Source organism: Microcebus murinus, chromosome 4 (assembly GCF_040939455.1).
Source record: "Microcebus murinus isolate Inina chromosome 4, M.murinus_Inina_mat1.0, whole genome shotgun sequence".
NCBI lineage: Eukaryota > Metazoa > Chordata > Mammalia > Primates > Cheirogaleidae > Microcebus > Microcebus murinus.
In genome coordinates this window covers 21,079,966-21,101,595 of record NC_134107.1, presented here as the reverse complement: position 1 = coordinate 21,101,595, position 21,630 = coordinate 21,079,966, and the positions used below count along the sequence as shown (strand labels likewise).

At 55.1% G+C, this 21,630-nt stretch overlaps 3 protein-coding genes across 11 annotated transcripts in view; 1 reads left to right on the top strand and 2 right to left on the bottom strand.

Moving 5' to 3' along the window:
* Positions 1–600, top strand: part of CSTPP1 (centriolar satellite-associated tubulin polyglutamylase complex regulator 1) — a 182,458-nt gene extending 181,858 nt beyond the window's left edge. The window contains exon 9 of the mRNA XM_012789354.3: positions 305–600. Within this exon, the coding sequence (XP_012644808.1) occupies positions 305–464 (160 nt within the window). The 3' untranslated portion in view covers positions 465–600. The remainder of the gene's footprint in view (positions 1–304) is intronic.
* ARFGAP2 (ARF GTPase activating protein 2) lies at positions 523–11,958 on the bottom strand. Of its 6 annotated transcripts, none has more exons than XM_076001953.1 (17): positions 11,324–11,958; positions 11,037–11,192; positions 10,409–10,481; positions 9,745–9,876; positions 9,578–9,658; positions 8,112–8,193; positions 7,812–7,874; positions 7,106–7,147; positions 6,689–6,741; positions 6,058–6,194; positions 5,829–5,960; positions 4,044–4,172; positions 3,831–3,965; positions 2,642–2,768; positions 2,390–2,483; positions 2,174–2,292; positions 523–1,722 (listed from the first exon to the last, which is right to left on the bottom strand). In XM_076001953.1, the coding sequence occupies exons 1-17, from the start codon at positions 11,854–11,856 to the stop codon at positions 1,702–1,704; spliced, it is 2,109 nt and encodes a 702-aa protein (XP_075858068.1). In that variant the 5' UTR covers positions 11,857–11,958; the 3' UTR covers positions 523–1,701. The 6 variants fall into 6 exon arrangements, with proteins under 6 accessions (XP_075858068.1, XP_075858071.1, XP_020142073.2 ...); XM_076001956.1 differs by having other exon boundaries at positions 11,037–11,155; positions 11,324–11,447; XM_020286484.2 differs by lacking the exon at positions 7,106–7,147 and having other exon boundaries at positions 6,689–6,768.
* A 95-nt stretch (positions 11,959–12,053) lies between these two features.
* On the bottom strand, positions 12,054–20,413 carry PACSIN3 (protein kinase C and casein kinase substrate in neurons 3). Of its 4 annotated transcripts, none has more exons than XM_012789222.3 (11): positions 20,395–20,413; positions 16,655–16,720; positions 16,327–16,417; positions 16,018–16,174; positions 15,054–15,289; positions 14,805–14,960; positions 14,016–14,191; positions 13,754–13,874; positions 13,443–13,579; positions 12,917–13,038; positions 12,054–12,579 (listed from the first exon to the last, which is right to left on the bottom strand). In XM_012789222.3, exons 3-11 carry the CDS (start codon positions 16,378–16,380, stop codon positions 12,464–12,466), a joined length of 1,275 nt encoding a protein of 424 aa, XP_012644676.1. In that variant the 5' UTR covers positions 16,381–16,417; positions 16,655–16,720; positions 20,395–20,413; the 3' UTR covers positions 12,054–12,463. The 4 variants fall into 4 exon arrangements, with proteins under 4 accessions (XP_012644676.1, XP_012644659.1, XP_012644712.1 ...); XM_012789205.3 differs by lacking the exon at positions 20,395–20,413 and adding an exon at positions 19,972–20,099; XM_012789258.3 differs by lacking the exon at positions 20,395–20,413 and adding an exon at positions 19,972–20,099 and having other exon boundaries at positions 12,917–13,035.
* Between the last annotated feature and the right edge of the window lie 1,217 nt (positions 20,414–21,630).

Below are 21,630 nucleotides of genomic sequence, written 5' to 3'. Positions count from 1 at the left end.
TATAACTGTACCCTGAGGACTCAGAATGTGGCACAGAGATCTTTCAGAAACCCCCTTAAGGGAAAAGGATGGCCCAGCTAGGGGTTAATACACATACATACATACACACACGTCCTTTTTCCTGAATTTAAAAGGGTTCCATTAAAGTCAATATTTAAAAAAAATTTTTTTAACTCCACTGAGAAACGTACCCAGTCAAGTTACCGTTGTGAACAGGGGCAGGGCTGCTAAGCTTGCTCGCCTGTCCTCAGCCAGATGAGTTGAAGGGCCAACTAATACCAGCTCTTTCCTCCGCGTGCAACAGGGTGGTGAGGTCGAGGCTGCACCGGACCTCGCGGCAGCACAGGGCCAAGGAGCCAGGGGCCTTTGGCTTTCAGAGAAGAGACAAGCCGGAGGCCCTGGAGAGAGTGCCCTCAGCTTCGGTACCAACACTCTACCCATATCGGTGGGAGCCCAGAGAGTGAGGCGAGGGGCCCACACTGGACAGGGAGGCAGGATCCAGAGAGGACACTACTTCATTGATACCAACGGGGACCCAGGGCCCCGTGGGGGCTTTATTTTGACACCACTTTGTTTCAATACAAACAGTCCAGAAAGAAAGTCACATCCCTCTGGGGGAGGGGGAGGGGAAGAGTGGTCTGTGTTGCTGGGGAGTCCAACCTACAACCCAAAGGTAGAGGTTGGGCCCAGACTGCCAGCATGGCAGGGGAAGATGGCACCAAGAATGACACAGTGCATGGCCCAGCTGCCAGAGGGTGAGGCCTGCAGCTTTGTAGGCCCTCAAGCTCTCGCTGGTGGGGTGCTGTCCAGGTCCCCCTAAGCCGAGGAAAAAAGCTGAGCCCCAGGAGCCTGCTTCTATCCCTCATGTCCTCTGCTTCCTTGGCCAGTATTACACTCACAGCATCGAGTCAGGACACGGCAGAGGAGATCCACCATGGCTACCGACCAGGGGAACAGGGGAAAGTCTCAGGAGGGGACAGAAGTCCACAGCACATGGTATGGAAGGACTCTGAGACACCTAGGAGAAGTAACCCTCCAGTGGGATTACTGAAAAAGGGGTGGTGACACAGGGATCACTCGGGCCTTCAGTCTGATCCTAAATGAAACCTTTAGGTACCAGGAAAAGTTTCTAGCCCTTGGTAAGGCCCAGATGAAGATCCTTCCCCTCCCCTCCCCTCTCCTGGTACCAAGAGGCCCCTAGCAGCAGCAAGTCCAGAGCCTCTCTCCCCTGGGGGACTGGTCTACAGTAGCACTCTTTCTAGGCCTCCCCCTGGTCCAGAGGTCAGAGGCCCAAGCCCTCAGACTACCTGGAAGGATCCTAGAGCCCACAAACACACTATACACTTTTCACCTTCCCTACTTGGGGAAGGACTGGACCTAGAATAAGCCATCCCAAGAGAACTCACTCCCAGTGTGGCAGGACAAGTGAGCAGCAGCTTTGGGGGCAGAATTAGAAGGACAATAATCTAGCACACAGAGGAGGGGGTGTGAGGGTAAGAAAACAAAGGGCTTAATCCATAGGCAGAGGACAAGGGCTGGTACTGACCATTTCCCTCACCCAAGATCCTCTAAGGCCACCCCACTCACACACCACACAAAGTAACAAATCCTCCCCGGCTTCCACAAGGCAAGCATCCCTGGCCTGGGAATCATGGGCTCTGGCTGCTGTCACCACCATACACCTGAGCCATGGAGCTTGCATCAGTAGGAACCGTAGCGATCCTGGGGATGGGGAGAGAAAAAATGAAGTCAGAGTCCCTAACCTGCAGCAGCTTCCCTGCATGCACACTGCCTCTCCCCACATACCCCCACAGCAAGACGGGTCGGACCATAGGGGCTGGGCACCACTGCAAGGTGGAAGTACACAGGAGAGCTGGGGCAGTTGGCACTTAGGCCCAACTGAGGAGGAAGCACTACCAGATCTCACAGAAACTGGGCAGGGAAGAGAAAAACTAGTACGAGTGGCAAGAACAGAGGAAAATCAGTGCAGACATGGCATCATCTTAGAGAGAGGCCCAGTCCTGGTACAGAACTGAAAGGAAGGAATCTGCACCTCTAAGAAAAGAAAATGCTCTGAGAGAAGCTACCCATGAGCAGTGTCTAAAAGTGGTGAAGGAAACCCCCAAGCACTACTCGGTAGGCCCCTCCCCAAGTTAAGTGGGCCCAGCCTCACCTGCAGCGAATTCATCACACCATTGGCCAGCACAGCCATTTTCCCAGCCACAGACTTCACACCCTGCTTAAACTGGGCAATGTCAGCTGTCGGGAGCACATTCCCCAGAGATACACTTCCTGTAAAAGCAAGGGAAAGGGTGACCCAGAGCCCGGCAGGGGCCTCCCACTCTGTTCACAGGCATGGTGTGGTCCTCCCACCCCACTGGGGCCCTACCTGCTCCATGAGCTCCATCCATGTCCCCAAAGAGGTCTGAAGAGCTGATGGCGCTGCTGCCTGAGAGCTGCTGTAGCCGAGACCTGGCTTCATACTGTGGTGAGGAAGAGACAAGGCCTGGGGATACTGGCCAATAACCCAAGGACTCACAGAGGCCAAGCCACCCTGGGGCCAAAGCCCAAAGTGGTGGCAGGGAGAAAACTCTCACTTCTACCTGCTGCCTCCAGCCTCAAGGTAGACAATTCCACTTACCTCAACATCCACCTCCCGCCCAAAGAACATGTCAGAGGAGATGGCTTTGGCTCCTGCAAATTTCTGCCGTGCCTCACTGGACTCGAGGCCTGAGGTCCGGCCTTCCACTTCCCTCCGGTTTGTGGCTCTGAAGGGCAGACATGGAACATCTCTGACCCCTCCCATTACCATCAGGGGAAGCAGAGTACAGAGGCCAAAAAAAGCACCAGTGGCCTTCTGGAGATGGCAGTTTCCAGGCCCCATTCTGTCTGTGGCTCTGGGACTCAGGGACCCTCTTCCCGGTGAGAAGCCTCCAAAGGGATCCTATGAGGCTCTGCTTTTCTCCACACTGAAGCCAAGGCACAGAGAGCCAAGTTACCAACACCAGACAGCATGGGAATAGGGTCTGGAGGAGCCTAGCCCCTTCCCTAACCACTACAGCTTTATCAAGGTCCGGAGGCCATATCGTCACTATTGCTGCCCTACTCCTAGTCACAACTTGCCTAACATCAGGGTGACCATATGTCTCAGTTTGCCTGGGTTTATACCTACTCTCTTGTCATAACTAGTAATAACACACACACACCCCCACCCTTACTCTTAAAAGGATCAGTGCATAAATGAAAAGGTACACAGGGCTGCGCTATCTAGCACTAATGGTGCACAGACACCAGACTAGGTGTTTTTCAAGTGTCATTACATTTAATCCTTCCAGCCACCCTGTGAAATAGTTACTTATGTCCCCATTTTCCAAATGGGTGATTTACAGATAATTCATCTAAACTAAACATTGCTCAGACTAAGATAGAATGGGTTTTTTTTTAAAAAAATGAGTAGGATGGAGGCCAGAGACACATAACCCTTGGGAGGGAGGTTACGACTGAAGCATAAAATCAGGGCCTTCCTGCCAGAGAAATGGCTCCCAAGCAAAAGAGGCTGCCATGACCCTGTGATGACAAAGCACAGCTCAAATCAAAGCCTAATCCCTATACTAATGGGATAGCCACTGGCCACATACGGCTATTTGTTTATTAAAATTATATCAAGTTACATTAGAAATTCAGTTCCTCAGTTGTACTAGCCACATTTTTTGGGCTACAAAGCCCAATTGCCACAAACCTAGTGGCTACCATATTCAAGAGCACAGATACAGAAGACTTCTATCATCACAAAGAGTTCTACTAGACAGTGCTGCCCTAGACCACTCTACCTTTCTGAAATAGGCCGGATGCTTGAGATGGTCACTTCTGGCTCCTTCTCCTCTACCCTGTCCATACCCCAGGCAGCATCTGTATCCCAACGGGAACCAAAACTTTCCCCCAAGGAAAAGGGGTTGTCCTTGTACCTAGGAAGACAGTAGAGTGGCTCAGAGAAGCCTGATGAGGAACATGGTAACTGAGTCTACCCCCAACCATAGCCTTACTTTGGGGGTCCAGAGGCGAAAGTACCAACATCATCAAACAAGTCCAGCTGCGAGCGAGAGGATTTTGCACTCACTGGGGTTTCCTGCTCAATCACCTGCATCTCAGACAGCACCGAGTGGGAAACAGAGCTGTATAAAAAAGCAGAGCCAGGCATAAGCCCAATGGTGAGCATTAGCATCACCCCATAATCCCTGCTGCCTTAGCCTCTCAAATATCTGGGAATAAGACACTTGCCACCATGCCCAACTAATTTTTCTATTTTTTGTAGGGACAGGGTTTCACTCTTGCTCAGCCTGGTCTTGAACTCCTAGCCTCAAGTAAGCCTCCCACCTTGGCCTCGCAAGGTGCTAGGATCACAGGCATGAGCCACCACGCCCGGCAGATATTCAATTTTTTTAAGAGAACAAAAATCTAGGCCGGGCGCAGTGGCTCACGCCTGTAATCCTAGCATGCTGGGAAGCCGAGGTGGGCAGATTACTCGAGGTCAGGAGTTCGAAACCAGCCTGAGCAAGAGTGAGACCCCCGTCTCTACTATAAATAGAAAGAAATTAATTGGCCAACTAACATATAGAGAAAAAATTAGCTGGGCATGGTGGTGCATGCTTGTAGTCCCAGCTACTCGGGAGGCTGAGGCAGCAGGATCACTTGAGCCCAGGAGTTTGAGGTTGCTGTGAGGTAGGCTGACGCCACGGCACTCACTCTAGCCTGGGCAACAAAGCGAGACTCTGTCTAAAAAAAAAAAAAAAATCTACCATTACTAGCCAGGCACAGTGGTTCACACCTATAATCCTAGCTACTCAGGAGGCTAAGGCAGGAGGACTGCTTAAGCCCAGGAGTTTGACACTGCAGTGAGCTAATATTACACCACTGCACTCCAGCCTGGGTGACAGAGCAAGAAAATCTATTACTAATATCTATTACTCTTATTAACTCATAGTGTTAGTTCAAACAAAATGTATCAGAGAGCTTGTTTTCAGCCGTTGTTTTTGTTGTTTAAGAAAACCACAGCAACATAAACCCAGTGGTTCTGAAATAAGGATTCTGCCCAACTCAAGGCATTTGAAATGGAGGTGGGAGGCATTTTGGGGTATTATTATAGTATTTAGTAGCATAACTAACATTTAACTGTTAGGGATTAGGGATGCCAAAAGCCCTGCAATTCTCAGGGCAGTCTTGAAAAGACCACCACTCAAAGTACCATTAAGAAACACCACCTTGGCCGGGCACAGTGGCTCACACCTGTAATCCTAGCACTTTGGGAGGCCGAGGTGGGTGGATTGTTTGAGCTGAGGAGTTCAAGACCAGCCTGCGCAAGAGCAAGACCCTGTCTCTACCAAAAATAGAAAGAAGTTAATTGAACAGCTAAAAATATATAGAAAAAATTAGCCAGGCATGGTGGTGCATGCCTAGAGTCCCAGCTACTCAGGAGGCTGAGGCAGAAGGATTGCTCGAGCCCAGGAGTTTGAGGTTGCTGTGAGCTAGGCTGACGCCATGGCACTCTAGCCAGGGCAACAAAGTGAGACTCTGTCTCAAAGAAAAAAACACCACCTTTATATCCGATATACTGAAACAGCACCTGATCCTATGTTTTATTAACTCAACAAATACTTAATACACACATACCTACTATGGGCCAAGCATTATACTAGTGCTTTAAGACAATAAGCAAAGTGATCTATTCAGCCTTGGAGAAAGACTACGCCTAAAATCCCAAACTACTGGGCAGACCCCATGGTTCTCAGAAACAATGCCATTTCCCCACCACATCCAGAGCTGAGCCTCACCTTCGTGATACCAAGCCCATGCCCAACCTTTCTGCCTGCTCTCGCTTCTTCCCTTCCAGGTTCTGTAGCTTCTTCTCCTCTTTCTTACGATCAATCTGGAGCTCCTGGTAGGCCAGGCGCATGGAGGCAACCCTTGGAGGGAACAAATATGTCAGAGGCTAGCACCCATTTTGACCTGCCCACCCACCAACCCCCACACGTGTCAGAGGCCCCTGCAGCAAACACTTACATGGACTCTTCAGCCTGCTTCTTGGCATCAGCTGCCTGCTGCTCACGGAGCTTCTCTGCCACCTGTGCCTGCCGCTCAATCTCACTGAAGCTCTGGCTGCTTACCTTCTGAGCCCCTAGGCCCTTCTTGGCACCCAGCTGGGAAGAGAATCATGTGATATGAGGCCTTGCCAACCACAATCTCCTCTGATCCCTCCCACGTCTGGGCACTCTAGCCACACCCAAAAGGAAAGGGTCCTTCCTAATGTTTAGGGTCAAAAAAAAAAAAAAAAAAAAATAGCCCAGCCAGCATGGCCAAGAAAGAACAGTGGGTCTGGTCTGCTGGAGCCAGGCATAAGGTGACTCATACAACCCCAGCAGAGCCTCAGGGTATGAGGACAGCAGTTAATGCCTACTGCGGCTTGGTATGTGCCAAGCACTTTGCTGAGCACTAAATGAGCTCCATTTCACTGACTCCTCCCAGGAACAGCTTGAAAATAGCCATCCTGAAATCCCTTTCATAGATAAGGTTCAGAGACATGAAGTACCTTTGCCAAAGTCATACAGCCAGTAAGTGGCAAGGTCAAGGAGTAAACCCAGGCAGCCTAACTCCAACTCCTAACATTTCTACCATACTGCCTCTCCCCACCTACCCCTTTCTTAGCTGCTGCTGGCTTCTTCTTGCCAATGATGGAGCTTTTCGGTTCTGCGTGAGAAAGATGGTTGGCATGAGCTGAGACAAAGGAAGGTAAGAGGCAGCAACTCAGTCACACCATGCAGCTTCATGGCAAAAGCGTCTAAAAAGAAACTGCTTCAGGCAGGGAAAGGCAAAGCTGCTACCACCAGTTCCAACCAATGGCATCCAAGCCAAAGACAGACAAGGTTAGGGGAGGTTACTGACTTTCAGCAGAGTGAGACAGGAACCTAGACCTGAAGCACCAGAGACAGTCAAAGTCCCTGAACCAAAATGAAGACTGCAAGGCAGTGGCAAATGTCAAAAACTAGCCTCAGCTCTTAGAGCAGAGAGCTGGCGTGCAAGGGGCCAGGCTCCTTAGGCAGCTCTTGGTTACCTCTGGCAGGAAGGGCCCCTTTAGCTGACAGATACATGGACTCTGGAGGAGAAACAGACTTGTGGCTAACAAAGGGCCCACCCAGAGCCTCCACATAGCTCCCAAGCCCAGGGGCCTTTACGGAGCCCTGCTTCAGACCAAGCTATGCCAGTCTTCTCAAGGGATCAGTTTGCCAGTCGTTCTGCTGGCTTCCTGCCCCAATCTCAAGAGTCAACAGAACAAACTGAGGTTAGCAAATGGATTGTTCACCCTGAACCAAGTCTGAAGGACATTAAGGAAAGAGTAGAAAGAGTTAAAGGACAGACTGGGGACTGGCTGAGAAAAGACAATGTCATCTCCAGCCATCACCAGTTCAGACTTGTCCCTCCACCCTGTGAAATGGACCATGCAGGCCAGCCTGGCCTCAGCCCCCAGGGATAGGTGTCTAATCTCATACTGGCCTCCCCATACTTTGGCTAGACCCAGCGCCACACTCAGAGACCCTACGCCTTATACACCAACCCATCAAGGTTCATCAATCAATTCAAAGGGTCTGGCTCTAAAATCAATGTTGCAGCCATGATTTCAATCACAGTCCCCACCCCAGAGAGGTGAAATGTTCAGTCTCCTATAGCCTCAGTCCACATGACCACACAGCAGATCTGAAAAGAACACTTGAGGTCCACTCTTTCCCAGCCACCCCACACCCACCAGGTGGCATACTGACCCAGAGTGGCTTTGGGTGAGGTGCCAAGCAGGTCTGTGTTCGGGCCATGCTCCGGCTCTGTGGCTGCAACAGTAAGAGTTAGGCGTAAGGCTCCCAGCTTCCTGAAACCTCCCATTAAGAGAAGAGTCACTGGCTTTCCTCCGCTTGCCACCAGAAGGAAAAAGAGACTAAAATGAATCCCAATCCATCCAAAGACATAGGAAGACTCCCGCTCCCATTCCCGTGGCCAGGTGTCCCTTTCCCAGCCCCAAGTCCTTTCCTAGAATCAGAACACCTGGTTGGAATCTGGGCTGAACTCACGTGCCAGACCACTGCTCTCTGCAGACGGGGCTGCCTGCTGCATCCCTGAAGGCTCAGTGGCTGACACATCCCAGGCAGGGGGCTGAAAAGGAGGCCAGACCACAGAAGCCTTGGTGAGCCACTCTTGCTGGAAAGGAGCACCAAGAAACTACAAATGCCTTGTGAGTACAAGGTCTTACTCCAAGCCCACAAGGAAAGGAGACTGGAAGTTAGCAAGTAAAATTATAACTTGTTCACTAAGGATGAAAGAAGCAAGATACAAGCAAAACCTCCCTCCACTATTTACTTAGAGCCAGAGCCCATTCTTCTAATTTAACCACTTCGGTACAGCGCTCACCGAAGCTCACGAAACCTTGCCCACAGCCGGCATTCATATTCTACATGATAGTTTGTGCTGTGCATTGACGACAAATCCGTTTTGCTCTTCTTATGTGATGAGGAAAGCTTTAAAGCACTGAGAGCTTGTTTTTACTTTACAGGCAGCTTTACTTGTAATGTAAATCAGAATAGGTAACACATACATATGTGTTTTTATTACGTTATTTTTAAATGTTCACAATTTTATTTTGATAAATGGAAAATTAGAAAAGTCATATCACGGCTGTCGGCTAAAGTCGACGCTCGGCTGTGCACCTTCATACCACGGCTGTCTGCTAAAGTTGACGCTAGGTTCATCTGTGGCTGTCCACTATAGTTGACACTCGGCTATGCACGTTCATCTGTGGCTGTCCACTATAGTTGACACTCGGCTATGCACGTTCATCTGTGGCTGTCCACTATAGTTGACACTTGGCTATGCGCGTTCATCTGTGGCTGTCAACTATAGTTGACACTCATACCGAAGTGGTTAAAAACAACTATTGGGAACTTACCATGTACCAGGCACAAGTTTAAGGGCTCCTTATATACAAAACACATTTAATTTTCACAACAAGCCCTATGAGGTCTCAGATACATCTCCTTTTTAGAAACCGAGGTTTTGACAGGTTAAGTGACATGGTCACCATCACAGAAATGCTAAGTAGAGAAGCAAGGATTCAGTAAGGGAGTCAAATTTGGCACCTAGTGCCAGTAGAGGGGAAACTCTCCTCACAAGGGTGGGTCTCTCGGGAAGGAATCTTTTCACTATTCCCAAGCACAGAGTTGTTCATACAGGGAAAGAATCTAGGAAAAGTTTTGGGGGCCCTTGACATATCGTGAACTTTCCCCTTTTTCCCACCATCCCAGCTTAAAAGGGTCTGTTTTTAAGGAGGGTCAAATTGTATCCCCATTCATGAGAGAAGGAACCCCCTGGGGCCTGTCCAGCAAGCAGCAGTCACCAACTCAGTGGGCCCCAGACATTCTCTATCACAGATATCACACCAAGGCAAATGGAATTTATGTTGGTAAACACGGAAGGCCTAGGCCTTGGTAAATAAACCACTTGTCAAGAACAACAGAGGAAAACATTCCTTGTGGGAACTCACTTGAGTATGTTCTGTGAAGAAATCAGAGTCCTTCTTCTCCGGGGAGTGACTAGGAGCACTACTCATATTGTCTATCCAAAGCTGGAAGGGAGAAGACACCCCTGAAATGCAGGACTCTAAACACTCCCATCCACCCTTCTGCCCCAGCCCCAGGAACGGGCACTTACATCGGTGCCATGCCTAGCCAGGGCTGCGCTCCCCAGCTGCCGGATCTTCTCCCGGTACATCTGGGCGGCTCGGCTGTTATATTTGGTGTTGGCATCACTGGCCGTGCATCCATGTTGACGGAAAAAAGCAGTCTGGAGATCAAAGAAGAGAGAACGTACTATGGGTGATTCTCCCCAGAGCAAAAATATACTGGCTATAGGAGGTACTCCCTTGTAACAGCTGGCTATTACTTACACAGGATGATATACTCTAATGACACCGGCAGTTTTTCACAGAGGTAAAGTTCCTCAGAAATTCCGGCAAAAAATACCTTGCAACCTCCCATCCTGAGATGAGTGACTGAAGCCCAGTCAACCCTGCCTAAGGACGGCATGCCATCTTGCTCTCTCCATCCTTCATCCAGGCAGGCACACAACACTCAATGACTGTGGAGGCCCCAACTCCCTTAGCTTTTCCCCAAGAACATCTGTCCAGTTTAATTTGAATTTGAAGCCGCTTTGAGAGAAGCTATGACAATTTCCAAGCTTAGAAGATAATGTATGGTGGTGTTTCAGACCAGAGAACCCTCTCAACAGAGAACCTGAGGAGGCCTCTCAGGAAGTCAAGCAAAGTTAGCAGCCAGGCAGAAGAAAGAGGGGTGGGAGAAGGTAGAAGTGTCTTTACCGCATTGGCATTCCCGCCGACCTGCATACACCTCAGCTGGAACCAGCTCCAGTTGGAATCCAACTCTGTAGACCTGTGTAAAAGGGCTGTGTGTCACCCACCAGCAGGCTTCCCTGGCAGACCCACACCTGTCATTTGGCCTCCTTGGGCTGCTGCAGGCACCCAGGAAACATCAGTCACCACCCCATTTCCTCCACACTACTGTGTGAAAGCTGTGCCCTTCATTTATCTCTTCCAAAGGTACTAATTATTTCCCCAGATCCAAAAGGAGGTCGCGTTCTCTGACAAGCTTGGATTTGGCTTTCCCCTTAAGAATAGTCACAGTTTCACTAAAGACATACTCGGCCAATAATATATCAGCAACAACAAGGTCAATGCAGCTAACTGTCCCCCAAAATTAACGCTCAGAGTCTCAAGTTTCACTGTTAGGGAAGAAGGGAGCTTTGACCCTGACGCGGACGACCGCCTACACCGGCAGCTCCCTCCTGTAGAAGGCTACCGGACTCCCGGCCAGAGGTTTCGGAACACCGAATTCAGAGCGGTCCAAGTCGAGGCAGCCACTCGCCCTTGCTGCCCACACAGCCCTGGCTGGCCAAGTGGAAACACAGCAACCTCGCGGAGACCCCACCTGATGAAGCTGAGATGGACGCCCAGGGAGCGGTGCACCCCAGAGCAGTCAATGCACAAGAAAACACCATACGTGATGCTGGCCCAACTCGGATTCTTGGCGCCGCAGTCGAAACAGGCCTGGGTGAAGGAGGCGACGAGCGAATGGTCACGGGCCCTGAATAGAGGCCGGGCGCTGACACCCCGGGGAAACGACCCACCTCCGCCCTTCTCCCTCCCTCAGGCCCGGGGGAGCTAGAGATTCAATCTCGGCCGGCGCCAGGGTCCGCGCGCCCCATGCTCATGTACCTTGTTGGTTGGAATTGCCCGAAGCCTCTTAAAAAGAGTCTGGATTTCGGTCTTGCTCGGCTCCGCCGCCATTTTCTCTCCTTCCCAGACACAACTGCGACCGACGGGTCCTGCCGCGGGCCAATCCACGGCTGGGAGGGCGGGCTAACCCCGCCGGCCTCCGCAGGATCCCGGCCAGCTGAGGGGTGGGGTGTTTGGGCCCGACCTGGACCAATGGGCAGCCAGCGGAACGGGAGCGGTGACGTCAGTAACCCCGGCTCCCCAGCAGCCGCGAGAAAAAACGCCGCGCCGAGCCGGGCCAATCTGGAGCGGGGGCGGAGCGACGGCTCGCGGGTCGGCCCAAACCTCCTCGCGAGCGAGCACTGCTCTGACGCCCGGTACGCCCAGAAGGTGGAGCCGCCTCCCACGCGGCGCGGGCTGCCAGAGATCCTAGCTCTCCCCAGCCAGTTACCGATGATCGGTGAGTAATGATTAACAGTCGGTCTGAACACTCCTTGTCCCACCGGCCTCCCGTCTAGCCTACAACCCAGCATTAGCCACGAGCCATCGTGCTTGGCTCACATCAAGTCCCTTCCACCCCAGGTTAGGGTCCCGAAGTTCCAGAGCAGGTACCAAGCTGGCAAACCCTTGCCCAACCCTGGCCCTACAACAGCCACTAGGCCTCTCTGCAGATGCCCTCTGGAGGACTAGCAAGGATGGAGTATCAAAAAGATGCACGCAAGCCCAACAATGTGTTTTGTCAAGTTTAATACACACTAGAACAAGCCACAAAAGAGGGTGCAGCTAGCCCAGAACTACACTCACCCCAAGCCCATCCCAGGACCCCAAAACGGAGGCCAGGAACTGAATCCACAGCTCCTGGAAGACCTAAGTGCTCCTGGGGAGGCCCAGGCAACCCCGAACCCTCCTGTCACCTCCGACCTCCATCTTGCCCTCTGCCTGGACTCAGTTGGACCTTCCCTACCAGTGGCTTTCTAGACACAGGCTCCTCCCCTCCCTGGGTCCCAGGACTTCCACCCTCCTCAGGGGACAGATGGGCAGCAGGGCCACAGTGGTTCAGGGCCCTCAGGTCTGGCTGTCCAGGAGAAGCTGGGCTCTGATCCAGGGTGGAGAAATGTTGTGGAAGGGCTGTCCGGGCACTCAGGCACCCACACACTCCACGTAATTGGCAGGGTACAGGCCAATGCGGCCACTCTGCAACTGGCCCTGGCACCATCCCTGCTCATCCTCCTCGCTCATCTTCAGCAGCTCCTCCCCTGGGGGAAGAGGGACTGATCACTGCCAATTGCCCTGGCCCAGCCCCCTTTCCTGCAACTGGGTCAAGGACTGAGGGGGATGGCGTAGTCCAAGAGCCCAGTGAGGAGAAGGGACATGGCTCAGGCAGAGGGAGGCTGAAGTCAGCAAGCTGCACCACCCGAGACCTCAAACACACCAACCAGGCCCCAGCCAGCTGGACCCAGAGCAGGCTGAATGGCCAGAGAACTGGCCCTTGACAGGAGGGTATCTGGCTTCTCTTTCCACACCCCCTGCTCAGTCACGTAAGGAAGGGAGAGACCGAGGCCTGGAAAGGAGCAGGAAGGGGCTCCAGGGTACCTGCTCGGAAGCTCAGCTCATCAGCTTCCTGGCCAGCGTAGTCATAGAGCGCCCGGACCCGGACTCCAGTGGCAGCCTTTCGGGGACTCTCCTCATCTGACCACTCTTCATCCTGCCCCCTGCTGTAGAGGGGAGGCAGAAAGGAGGAGCTCAGGGCACAAGGAACACCTTGGGCTAGAGGTCTCACCCAGGACTCAGGGCAAAGGGCTTACCCACTCCACTCCCCAGAGGAACCCTGGGAAAGGCAGGTGGGGAGGAGCTGAAAGAATCTAGTTCCACCTCTGCCACTCACAAACTCGAGCGCAATTCCTGCCCCACAGAGTCGATGTGAGGTGAAAGTGGAGGGAATGTGGGAAATGCGTGGCCAATCTAAACCAGTATGAAGACTGGTATCATTACAACCCTCAGGTCCCTGGCACCAATTTTCAACCCACTTCAAGAGTGAAGGGAATGAAACAAGAGAAAGGGAAGGATAGGGAAGGAGGGCAGAGCTGTTTCTTTTCCACAGGAGGCTCCTGGCTCTCACCCTGGGGACCCCGGGGACTGGGGTGGGGGTGCAGTGCCATCTCTTGTGGGCACAATGCTGGTCAGAGTAACCTCATCAGGGCTCCGGCCACCCTTCTCTTTCCGGCTGATTGTCCTGTGTGTGTCCAAGGACCACTCCTGTAGGGACAGTGCTTAGGGTCAAGGTGTGGGCTGCAGCTGCGGTGGCAGCCAGGGCCATCCAGACCACCTTCAGTGACTTCATCCCAACCCCTGGCCTCCCTCCAGCGGCTGAGGCTGAGTGCAGTAGGAGTGTGACCCACCTCCCAGCCCCACCCAGCCTGGAACACGTGCCTCAAACTGTGGCCAATTCATGGCCATGCCCGGCCCATGAGTGCTGCGCCACCAGCGCAGATCCTCTTCGTCACTGGCTGCCTCGATGCCCTGGTGCAGGTCTCGATGGAGTTCATGGAACCTGTGACCCGAGGCGCAGCCTCAGACTGAGAAGTCCTGGGCCCCTAGACCCAGCAATCCCAACCAGCCCAGCCAGAACCCAGAGGAGCGGGAGGGGAGCCAGCATTACCCCAGATCTCCACACCCACCCCGCAGGCCATACTTCTCACTGCTGGACAGGTCAAGGTGCTGGTGTAAGGTGAGCAGCATATCCTTGAAGAAAAGAAGCCGCTGGCGCTCGGCGGCCTGGCAGGTCTCGAAGGCTTGCTCCATGTCCTCCATGTAGCGTGGGGTGTAGCGATGCAGCTCTGCCAGTGTCTGCTCATACTGGGTTTTCGTCTAGATGGGAGGGGATGGGGTCTGGTGAGGACAAGACCTTTATCCATGCAGGACTCCACCAGTATTTACCAGGCACTGCCACAATCTAGACCCTGGGCTAGCCAGCAAGGGCCATCAGTCCTGACACCCAGCCCCTGCCCTCAAGGACCCCAGCAGCCTAACAAGGGAGGTGACATTCTGGCACAGCAAACGTCAGAGTCTGGTGGAGACTGAGATGAAGTCAACCTATATGAAAGGGTGGGAGAAATCAGAAAAGGCTTCCTGGAGGTGGCAGCAACTGAGCAGCATCTCAGAGGATGGGGAGGATTTGCACAAGCGGAGCTGGAGGAAAGGGCACTTGGGCGAGCAGGCAATGTGGTGCGCTGTACAAGAAATGGAGCTGGGGGTTCTCAACTGCTAAAGTCATCCCAGTGCCTGAAATTCCAACATTTCCTTCCCTTGGTAAAGCATCACCTTTTCTCAGGTTCCTCCTTTAGTGATCATCTGGAGAGAGGGTGGCAGGTAAGGATTAGGGCAATAAGAGTGCTGCGGGTGGGAGAAGGCTTTCAGGGAGCAAGATTCATTGGGGAAGCCTTGTCTGGGGCCAGGGTGGGCTGGGCCTTCCGGCCTGTACCTTCTCGGCCTCCTTGGCACAGCGTTCCACCCGCTCCTGCAGCTTGCGCAGCTGCTCCTGGGAGATGGCACTATCTGCCTTCGCGTGGCTCTCCCGTGTCTGGGCTGTCTTCTCGTCCTTCCGGGCTGCGTGGTAGCTCTTCTTGGAGGCCTCGACCTGGCATGCATGGGGACAACTCTAGGCCCTGGACACCAGGCCCTGGTCCCCTTGGAAGGGGCCTGCCTCTGCCACCCATCCACTCAGGCTCACCTCCTTCAGCCTCTTCAGCCAGGGCTTCTGGGCCTTGCGGAAGCCGTCCTCGGCAGCCCGGCTCTCACGGAAGCCGCCCAGCACAGGCCGGTGGAAGGCCCCCCGCTGCCAGGCGCGCACCCGCTCACTGTCCTGCCCCTGCAGCTTCTCCCGCACCTCCAAATGCAGTGCACTGAGCCGCTCGGCCGCCGTAAAGAAGGCGTGCCAGGCCTTCTCCAGTGTGCCGTACTGCGGGCCTGCAGGGAGGTGTGGGGCTTGGGCCAGGCCTGGGCACCACCTAAATCAAGCCTGTCCCCTTGTTGGGTGCTGCTCTGGATGCCAGGCACAGAGGCATGGGAGTCAGTGCACAGATGAATGACAGTGTTGTCAGCTGGGGCTTACTGAATGCCTACTCTGTGCCTTGTCATATCTGAGTCCTTGCCTCAACCACCACCACCAAGGACAGTGTCATTGTCAACATTGAACAGGCAAAAAAACTGAGGCCCAGAAAAGTGACGTTAACTTGCTAAAGCATTATAGCTACAGGTGGAACCGAGATTCAAACCCAAATCTGTTGCACAACTGCTACTGTCTGTTGCCCCAAGGAGAGAACCAGTGTCTGCCCTCTAGGAAGACAGGTTGTTGGGTGGAAAGATCCCACACTCCCAGTCAGAAGGCCCAGGCTTCCTAGCTGTGTGACTTCAGGCAAGTCCTTGAGTCTCTCTGAACTTCCAGTTTCTCCTCTAGGAAATGGGTAGAACAGGACCATCTCCATCACACGGTTGTTAAAAATATCAAAGTGACTCACGAATGTACTTTGTAAACTCTAACACCACAACTCCGAGGATAACTAGGAGGACCATCCCTCTTTAAGGAGGTGAAAGCCTCAAACTTTTAGTACAACAAGATGTACAAAAAGAAGCCGCCCCGATGGTCCTACCCCTGGCAGCACCCTGCTCACTGCCAGGCCCGAGCGCCACCTCACCCTTCTCCACGGTGCCCCTCCACTTGCGGGCCCAGTCGGCCAGCTGCTGGGCGTAGGCCTTCTCGATGCGGGCACGCTCCTGGAAGCAGCTGACCAGGTCCCCGCACAGCCTGTGCCCGTCCTCCACCCGCTGCACCGTCCTCCTGTAGTTGCCAGCCTGGGGCGTACACGAGGAGAGCAGCGTCACCAGGGTGCAGCCCCCTATGGAGCTGGGGCCCTCAGCTAGGCTCCTCACCTGCACAGGTAGCTGAGCCGGGAGAGGGCTGGGCAATTTAGTGCCACTCCCAAAGCCAGGACCCCGCTGCTCACCTCCCAGAAACTGCCCCCTAAGGCTTCTCCTCCAGCGTCCTCTTCTGGAGCCATGGTGTCCCCGCAGCACGGAATGGTGGCAGATTTAGGGCTGTGGACGGCAGAGGGGTAAGCTGGACATACACTTTGGGGGATAGAAAATGACCCTCTCCTATCTCTGGGCCCTGCCCACCTCCCATCGCCATCACCCAGGGGACTGTCAGAGCTAGGTCTTAGCAGGCAGGGGGCTTGGAAGTCCCCAGGAGGAGCCAGGCTAGGGGCAGGGAAGGCAGTTTCAAAGCCCCTGCTCTCGCCCTGGGTCTGGCCTTCTCCCCCACGCTCCACGTACCTGGGGCCTAGAGATCACTACAGGGAGCCGGGTGTCCAACTCTCAAAGCTGCCACTGTGACTCTGCCTTGAAGTTAAGAAGAGCAAAGCAGGGTGAGGGTGGGGGCCTGGAGCGTCCAGGGCGGTGCCCAGCAGCTCCCCCAATATAGCAACTGCTGTCAGAAGCGGCAGATTCCAGGCAGGAGAATGCCAGGCGGGTCACACGATCCAGCCGGGGATTAAATGGCAGGCGGGGGTGGGTGGTGGGCAGAGAGCCCCACTCCCCCAACTGCAGATGAGAGAAGAAGCCTCCCCAAGCCAGGGCCCCTGATGCCTTTCCTTGAACGACAAGGCGACCCTGTTACCACAGCAGGCAGAGTGGGAGGGTGCCCAGCCACATGCCAGTAGCTCCCTGTGCTGGGAAGAGCAGAAAGGGAGCCAGGAGGCTGAGTCCCATCTTGGCCAGGAAGCTTGAACAAGGGCGTATTACTGTCCCCTCCTAAGGAGGCCTCAGCTCGCTCTAAGATGGAAACTCCCTCACCTGTTGGCTTCCTGGGCTGGTGTAAGACTCAACCCAGGCAATGAGTGAGATACGCCATGGGCCCAGCAGTCATCTGAACACACTCACCCCTTCCACAACACCCACCAGCGTCCCACAGGGTGGTAACAAGCAACTGAGTCCTGCCCTCAAAAACCCAGAGTAGGCCGGGCGCTGTGGCTCACGCCTGTAATCCTAGCTCTTGGGAGGCCGAGGCGGGCAGATTGCTCAAGGTCAGGAGTTCGAAACCAGCCTGAGCAAGAGCGAGACCCCGTCTCTACTATAAATAGAAAGAAATTAATTGGCCAACTGATATATATATAAAAAAATATTAGCCGGGCATGGTGGCGCATGCCTGTAGTCCCAGCTACCCGGGAGGCTAAGGCAGAAGGATCACTGGAGCCCAGGAGTTTGAGGTTGCTGTGAGCTAGGCTGACGCCACGGCACTCACTCTAGCCTGGGCAACAAAGCGAGACTCTGTCTCAAAAAAAAAAAAACCCAGAGTACGGGGCAGCCTGCAGGAGGCAGACAGCGTCAGCCAGGTGATCTACAGAATCACAGAGGACAAGGCGCATTCCAACCCCTAGCCACCGCCTCAGGGACCAGAGGACCCAGTGGCATGCAGCTGCTCCCCACTGCCTCTAGGCAGCGTCTCAGCTGTCCCCAGCATCAACAGACTCACAGCCCCTAGAAGGAAATCGGTTCCTCTTCTGTGCAGGCCCAAAGGACACAGCCAGGTGCAGAAGGACCGAGTGTACCTATTGCCCCCAAAGCAGGGCTCTGTCACAGCGTTTCTTCCAAACTGACAAACCTCTGCTCCTCCTCCAAACCTCAAATTGGGGGATCTTCTCCACAGTCACCTCCCTTGTCCTGTGCTTGCTCCCACAGGCCCTTGGGACCCCTCAGTTGGGGTATATATCCCATTGGGCTGTGACTGACAGGACAGCATCTGTCCCCAATCATTGACAGAGACTTGTGGCATTCTGATTTGTGTTTCCCCAGGCATGGGAATCAGTAATAATTAGCTAAAGAAGAAAACAAATGACATCCACCTGAAGACCAGAAAAACCTGCCAGCTCCAGCAGCCGTGGGAACTTGACCTGAGTGGGCTTCCCTGTCTGCTAACGGTGGGCTCAGGCCTCCCTGGAGACCCATGAAGGATGTGGAGCGGCTGCCCCACCAGGCGCCCCAAGCTGTTCACCTGGCTTCCTCTTCAGCTGGTCAGATTGCCCAGAGAGGACTTGCCAAGACGATGGGGAGAAAGAGTGCTGCAGCCATAAATCACAGGGCCTCTGAAGCTGTCCCAGCCAGGCCTCAGGGGCCTGGGGCCCCCTGGCTGCTCCGACCTCCCCAGAGAGCTGCCCCCCACCCGTTCCCTCTCTCTGGCCCTAGAACAGAGCGAGCTGTGTGTGCAAGGCTGGCATGGCTCCCTCTGGCCTCCCAGAGCAAATACCAGCCCGAGCCTGCGCAGCCAGGCCCCACAGCCCCAGCCTGACCAAGCTGTGAGGGGCCTTGCGCAGAGGCCCCTGTGAAGGAGGCTGGCACTTTGTGCCTCCTGACCTCGGCAGAGACCCAAATCAGTCCCCAGAACACACTCCACCGCAGGCAAGAGCTGGGAAAGCAGGTAACACAATCTTCCCTGCCCTGGGAGCCAGCACCTACTGCAGTGGCTAAGTCTTCTGCGGCTTGCCCGGGTCTCCTCACCGCTGCCCAGGCCAAAGTAAGGAGTTCCAGGGTTCAGGGAAGAACTCATTCTCCCTACCCGAGGCCAGAAATTACCCACCCCCTAGCCCCCAGAAGCTGGGGGCATGCCCCCGGGAAAGAGCACAGCCATCCTGCCCAGCCCATCCCCGTGTCCTGAGTCACAGGCTGCGCCCTAGGGCTTCTTCCCCCAGCAACCCCGCCCCCGTCTGGGTACACGAGGGGCGGTCGGCTGGTCCAAGAGAGGGACACTAGGTGGAGGGGCTGGAACCAGTAGCCAGAGCCAGGCAGGAGGTCAGGAGGCCGGGGAAGGGGGTGGCGCAGGCAAGGGGGAGGAGGCAGGGCCAGGGAGGGGCATAACAAAGGGGCACTCTTTGGAAACCCGACCTGCCGGCTGGGGTGCCCGCTCCCTCATGACGCATTCCAAACCCCGAGCCTCCACACCAAATCTCGGAGCCCAGGGGTGGCGCGTCTCTGGCCTCGACCCTTATGGACACAGCTCCTCGACAGGCCCCTCTGGCCCGCCCGGCGCTGCACAACTCGGAGCCCGGGGAGCCCACGCGGAGCGGCAGAGCCAGGCCTAGCCATGGAGGCCCTGGGACTTCTTGGCCAAACTTGCTGAACTTGGTCTCGGCGGGGGTGGGGCCTGCCGGTCACCGCCAAGGGGAGGGGGCGCCGCCTGCCTGGGCCGGCCTCGCCATGGACTCCATATGGTGGCATGAGCAGCAGACCCAGGAATTGCGGCTTTTTGCAGAGGGCGAGGGGTCGCTGGGGAGTGTGGCCCCTTCTGGGACCCCAGGGTAGGCGCGAGGAGGGAGGAATGGGGCCCTCGAGGGGACCGAGGAGATCGTTTGGCCCCGCAGTCCCGACGGCCTCCTCCCCCCGGCCGGCCTGAGAAATTGTGGAGTTAGCGGCGCGGCAGATGAGACACCCCTCAGCTCTGTGGCAGCCCTTCCCGTTGTCGCGCAGAGTGGGGTGGCCAGGGGCTCCCAGCGCGGGAGGTGGTTCCATTGCAAACTTCAGGAGCCGCAGCAGGAGAGGGCGGACTCGAGCCACGGCTCCCGCCGCGTGTCCCCGCACGTCCCCTCCGGGGCACTCACCGCGTCCTCTCTGGGCCCCTCGGCGGGTGGGGGTCTGGCCACGCTCCGGCCCGAGTCCTGCCGCTCCCGGGCCGGTCCGCCGCCTCCCGGAGCGCGCCGGGCCCTCCCCCGGGAAGCCCGGCCCCCGGCCCCGCCCTCTCCTCGCCGCGGTGGCCCCAATCCCACCGGCCGGCGGCCGGGCCGCTGGGGCTGCAGGCATCGCTGCGACCCGCGGCTTGGGGGCGCGGACTGTGGGGTCTCTGCTCCTGGGAGCTGAGCGCCTGGGCCGGCTCCCCAGGGTGGCGCCGCGGGGCTTCTGGGAGTCAGATTTCGGCTTTGCCCCTCATGGACCTTTGCAGAGCCTGGGAGACCCGTGGGAGCGAGAAGGGACCCGGCCTGCATGGACAGCCTTTGGAGGGGGGTCTGGGAGCCACACTACCTTACATTTTTTTACTGAGCACAGCTTTCTTAGACGTTCACTCGGGAGAGGCTCACAACCACCTCTTTGCACGCATTAGGTTTCCCATTGTGCAGATGCAGAAACTGAGGCTTGGAGACCTTCAGCAGCTTGTCTAAAATTGAGTCGGGCAGGGCCAGGACTCCACAGCTCTGCCTGCTAATCTGGGGCGCCTTCAGAGGCCTGGGACAAACACGCGGTGGGGGTGGGACAAAAAGGCGTGAGCTCCTCCCCCTCCGTGTTCTTATTTCCAAATTTTGTATCACGGTTCATTCTCATATGCCTTCGTCCCTGCAGCCCCTATATCAGTCTAGTAGATTTTTCGCCAGGATGCCACCCCACCCTAAAAAAATCCGTTCATCCTCTACCCCTCCTCCCTCTACCCTCTCCCCCTGGGGAGGATTTTTCGGAGCTGGCCCGTCTGTTATTTATATCCACTGGAGCGGTCCAAGAATGTTCCGAGGCTGACTTAATCGCCACCTGCTCGGCCCTCCCCCCTCCCGCTCCCTCCTGGGCCCGGTGACCCAGCGGCCGTGACCTGCGCCCCGGGGGGGGGGGGCGAGAGGGAGCGAGGACCGGTGGGGTCGGACGCGCGCGCTCTGGAAGCCGGCGTGCGGCGGGGGCACCGCGCTGCTCTGTCTCTAGCACGTACTATTCCTGCCCATCCCCCTCTCCCTGAAGAGTGTGAGCAGTGAGTACGTGCGCGCGGATTTTTAAACAGCAGCTTTAAAAATAGCAAAATTATGTTGTTTCTAAATCCGGGAGGAACCACTTTTTGTGGATGAATCCGCTCACACAATGGAAAAGGGGCTACAAGAGAATTAATGGGGGTCATTTCAGGTGGCAGTATTAGCTGCTGAGGGCTCACTTGCTGGGCAGTGGGAGTGGGAGGGTGAAACTGCCGCCCCAAGATGCCTGTGGGGCACCCAAGGCACTCCACCTTTGGCCTGAGTCCTCTGGCGGCGGCGTTTGGCACGTCATTCCTGAGTAGTGGATCTGAAACCAGTTTCAACACCCACTCTCTCTGGGGACTTGGACAAGTCTCTTCTCTCCTTATCTGTTTCTACCTTTATGACAGGTGACCCGCCTGACCTTCCACTGGGCCATGAGCCCCAGCTAATTAAGATTGTAAAACAACTACAAATGAGAGGAGCTGGGGAAACGTCTAACAGTCATAGTATTTTGTATTATTTAAAATCAGTTAACATCCCACCTAGCGCCAG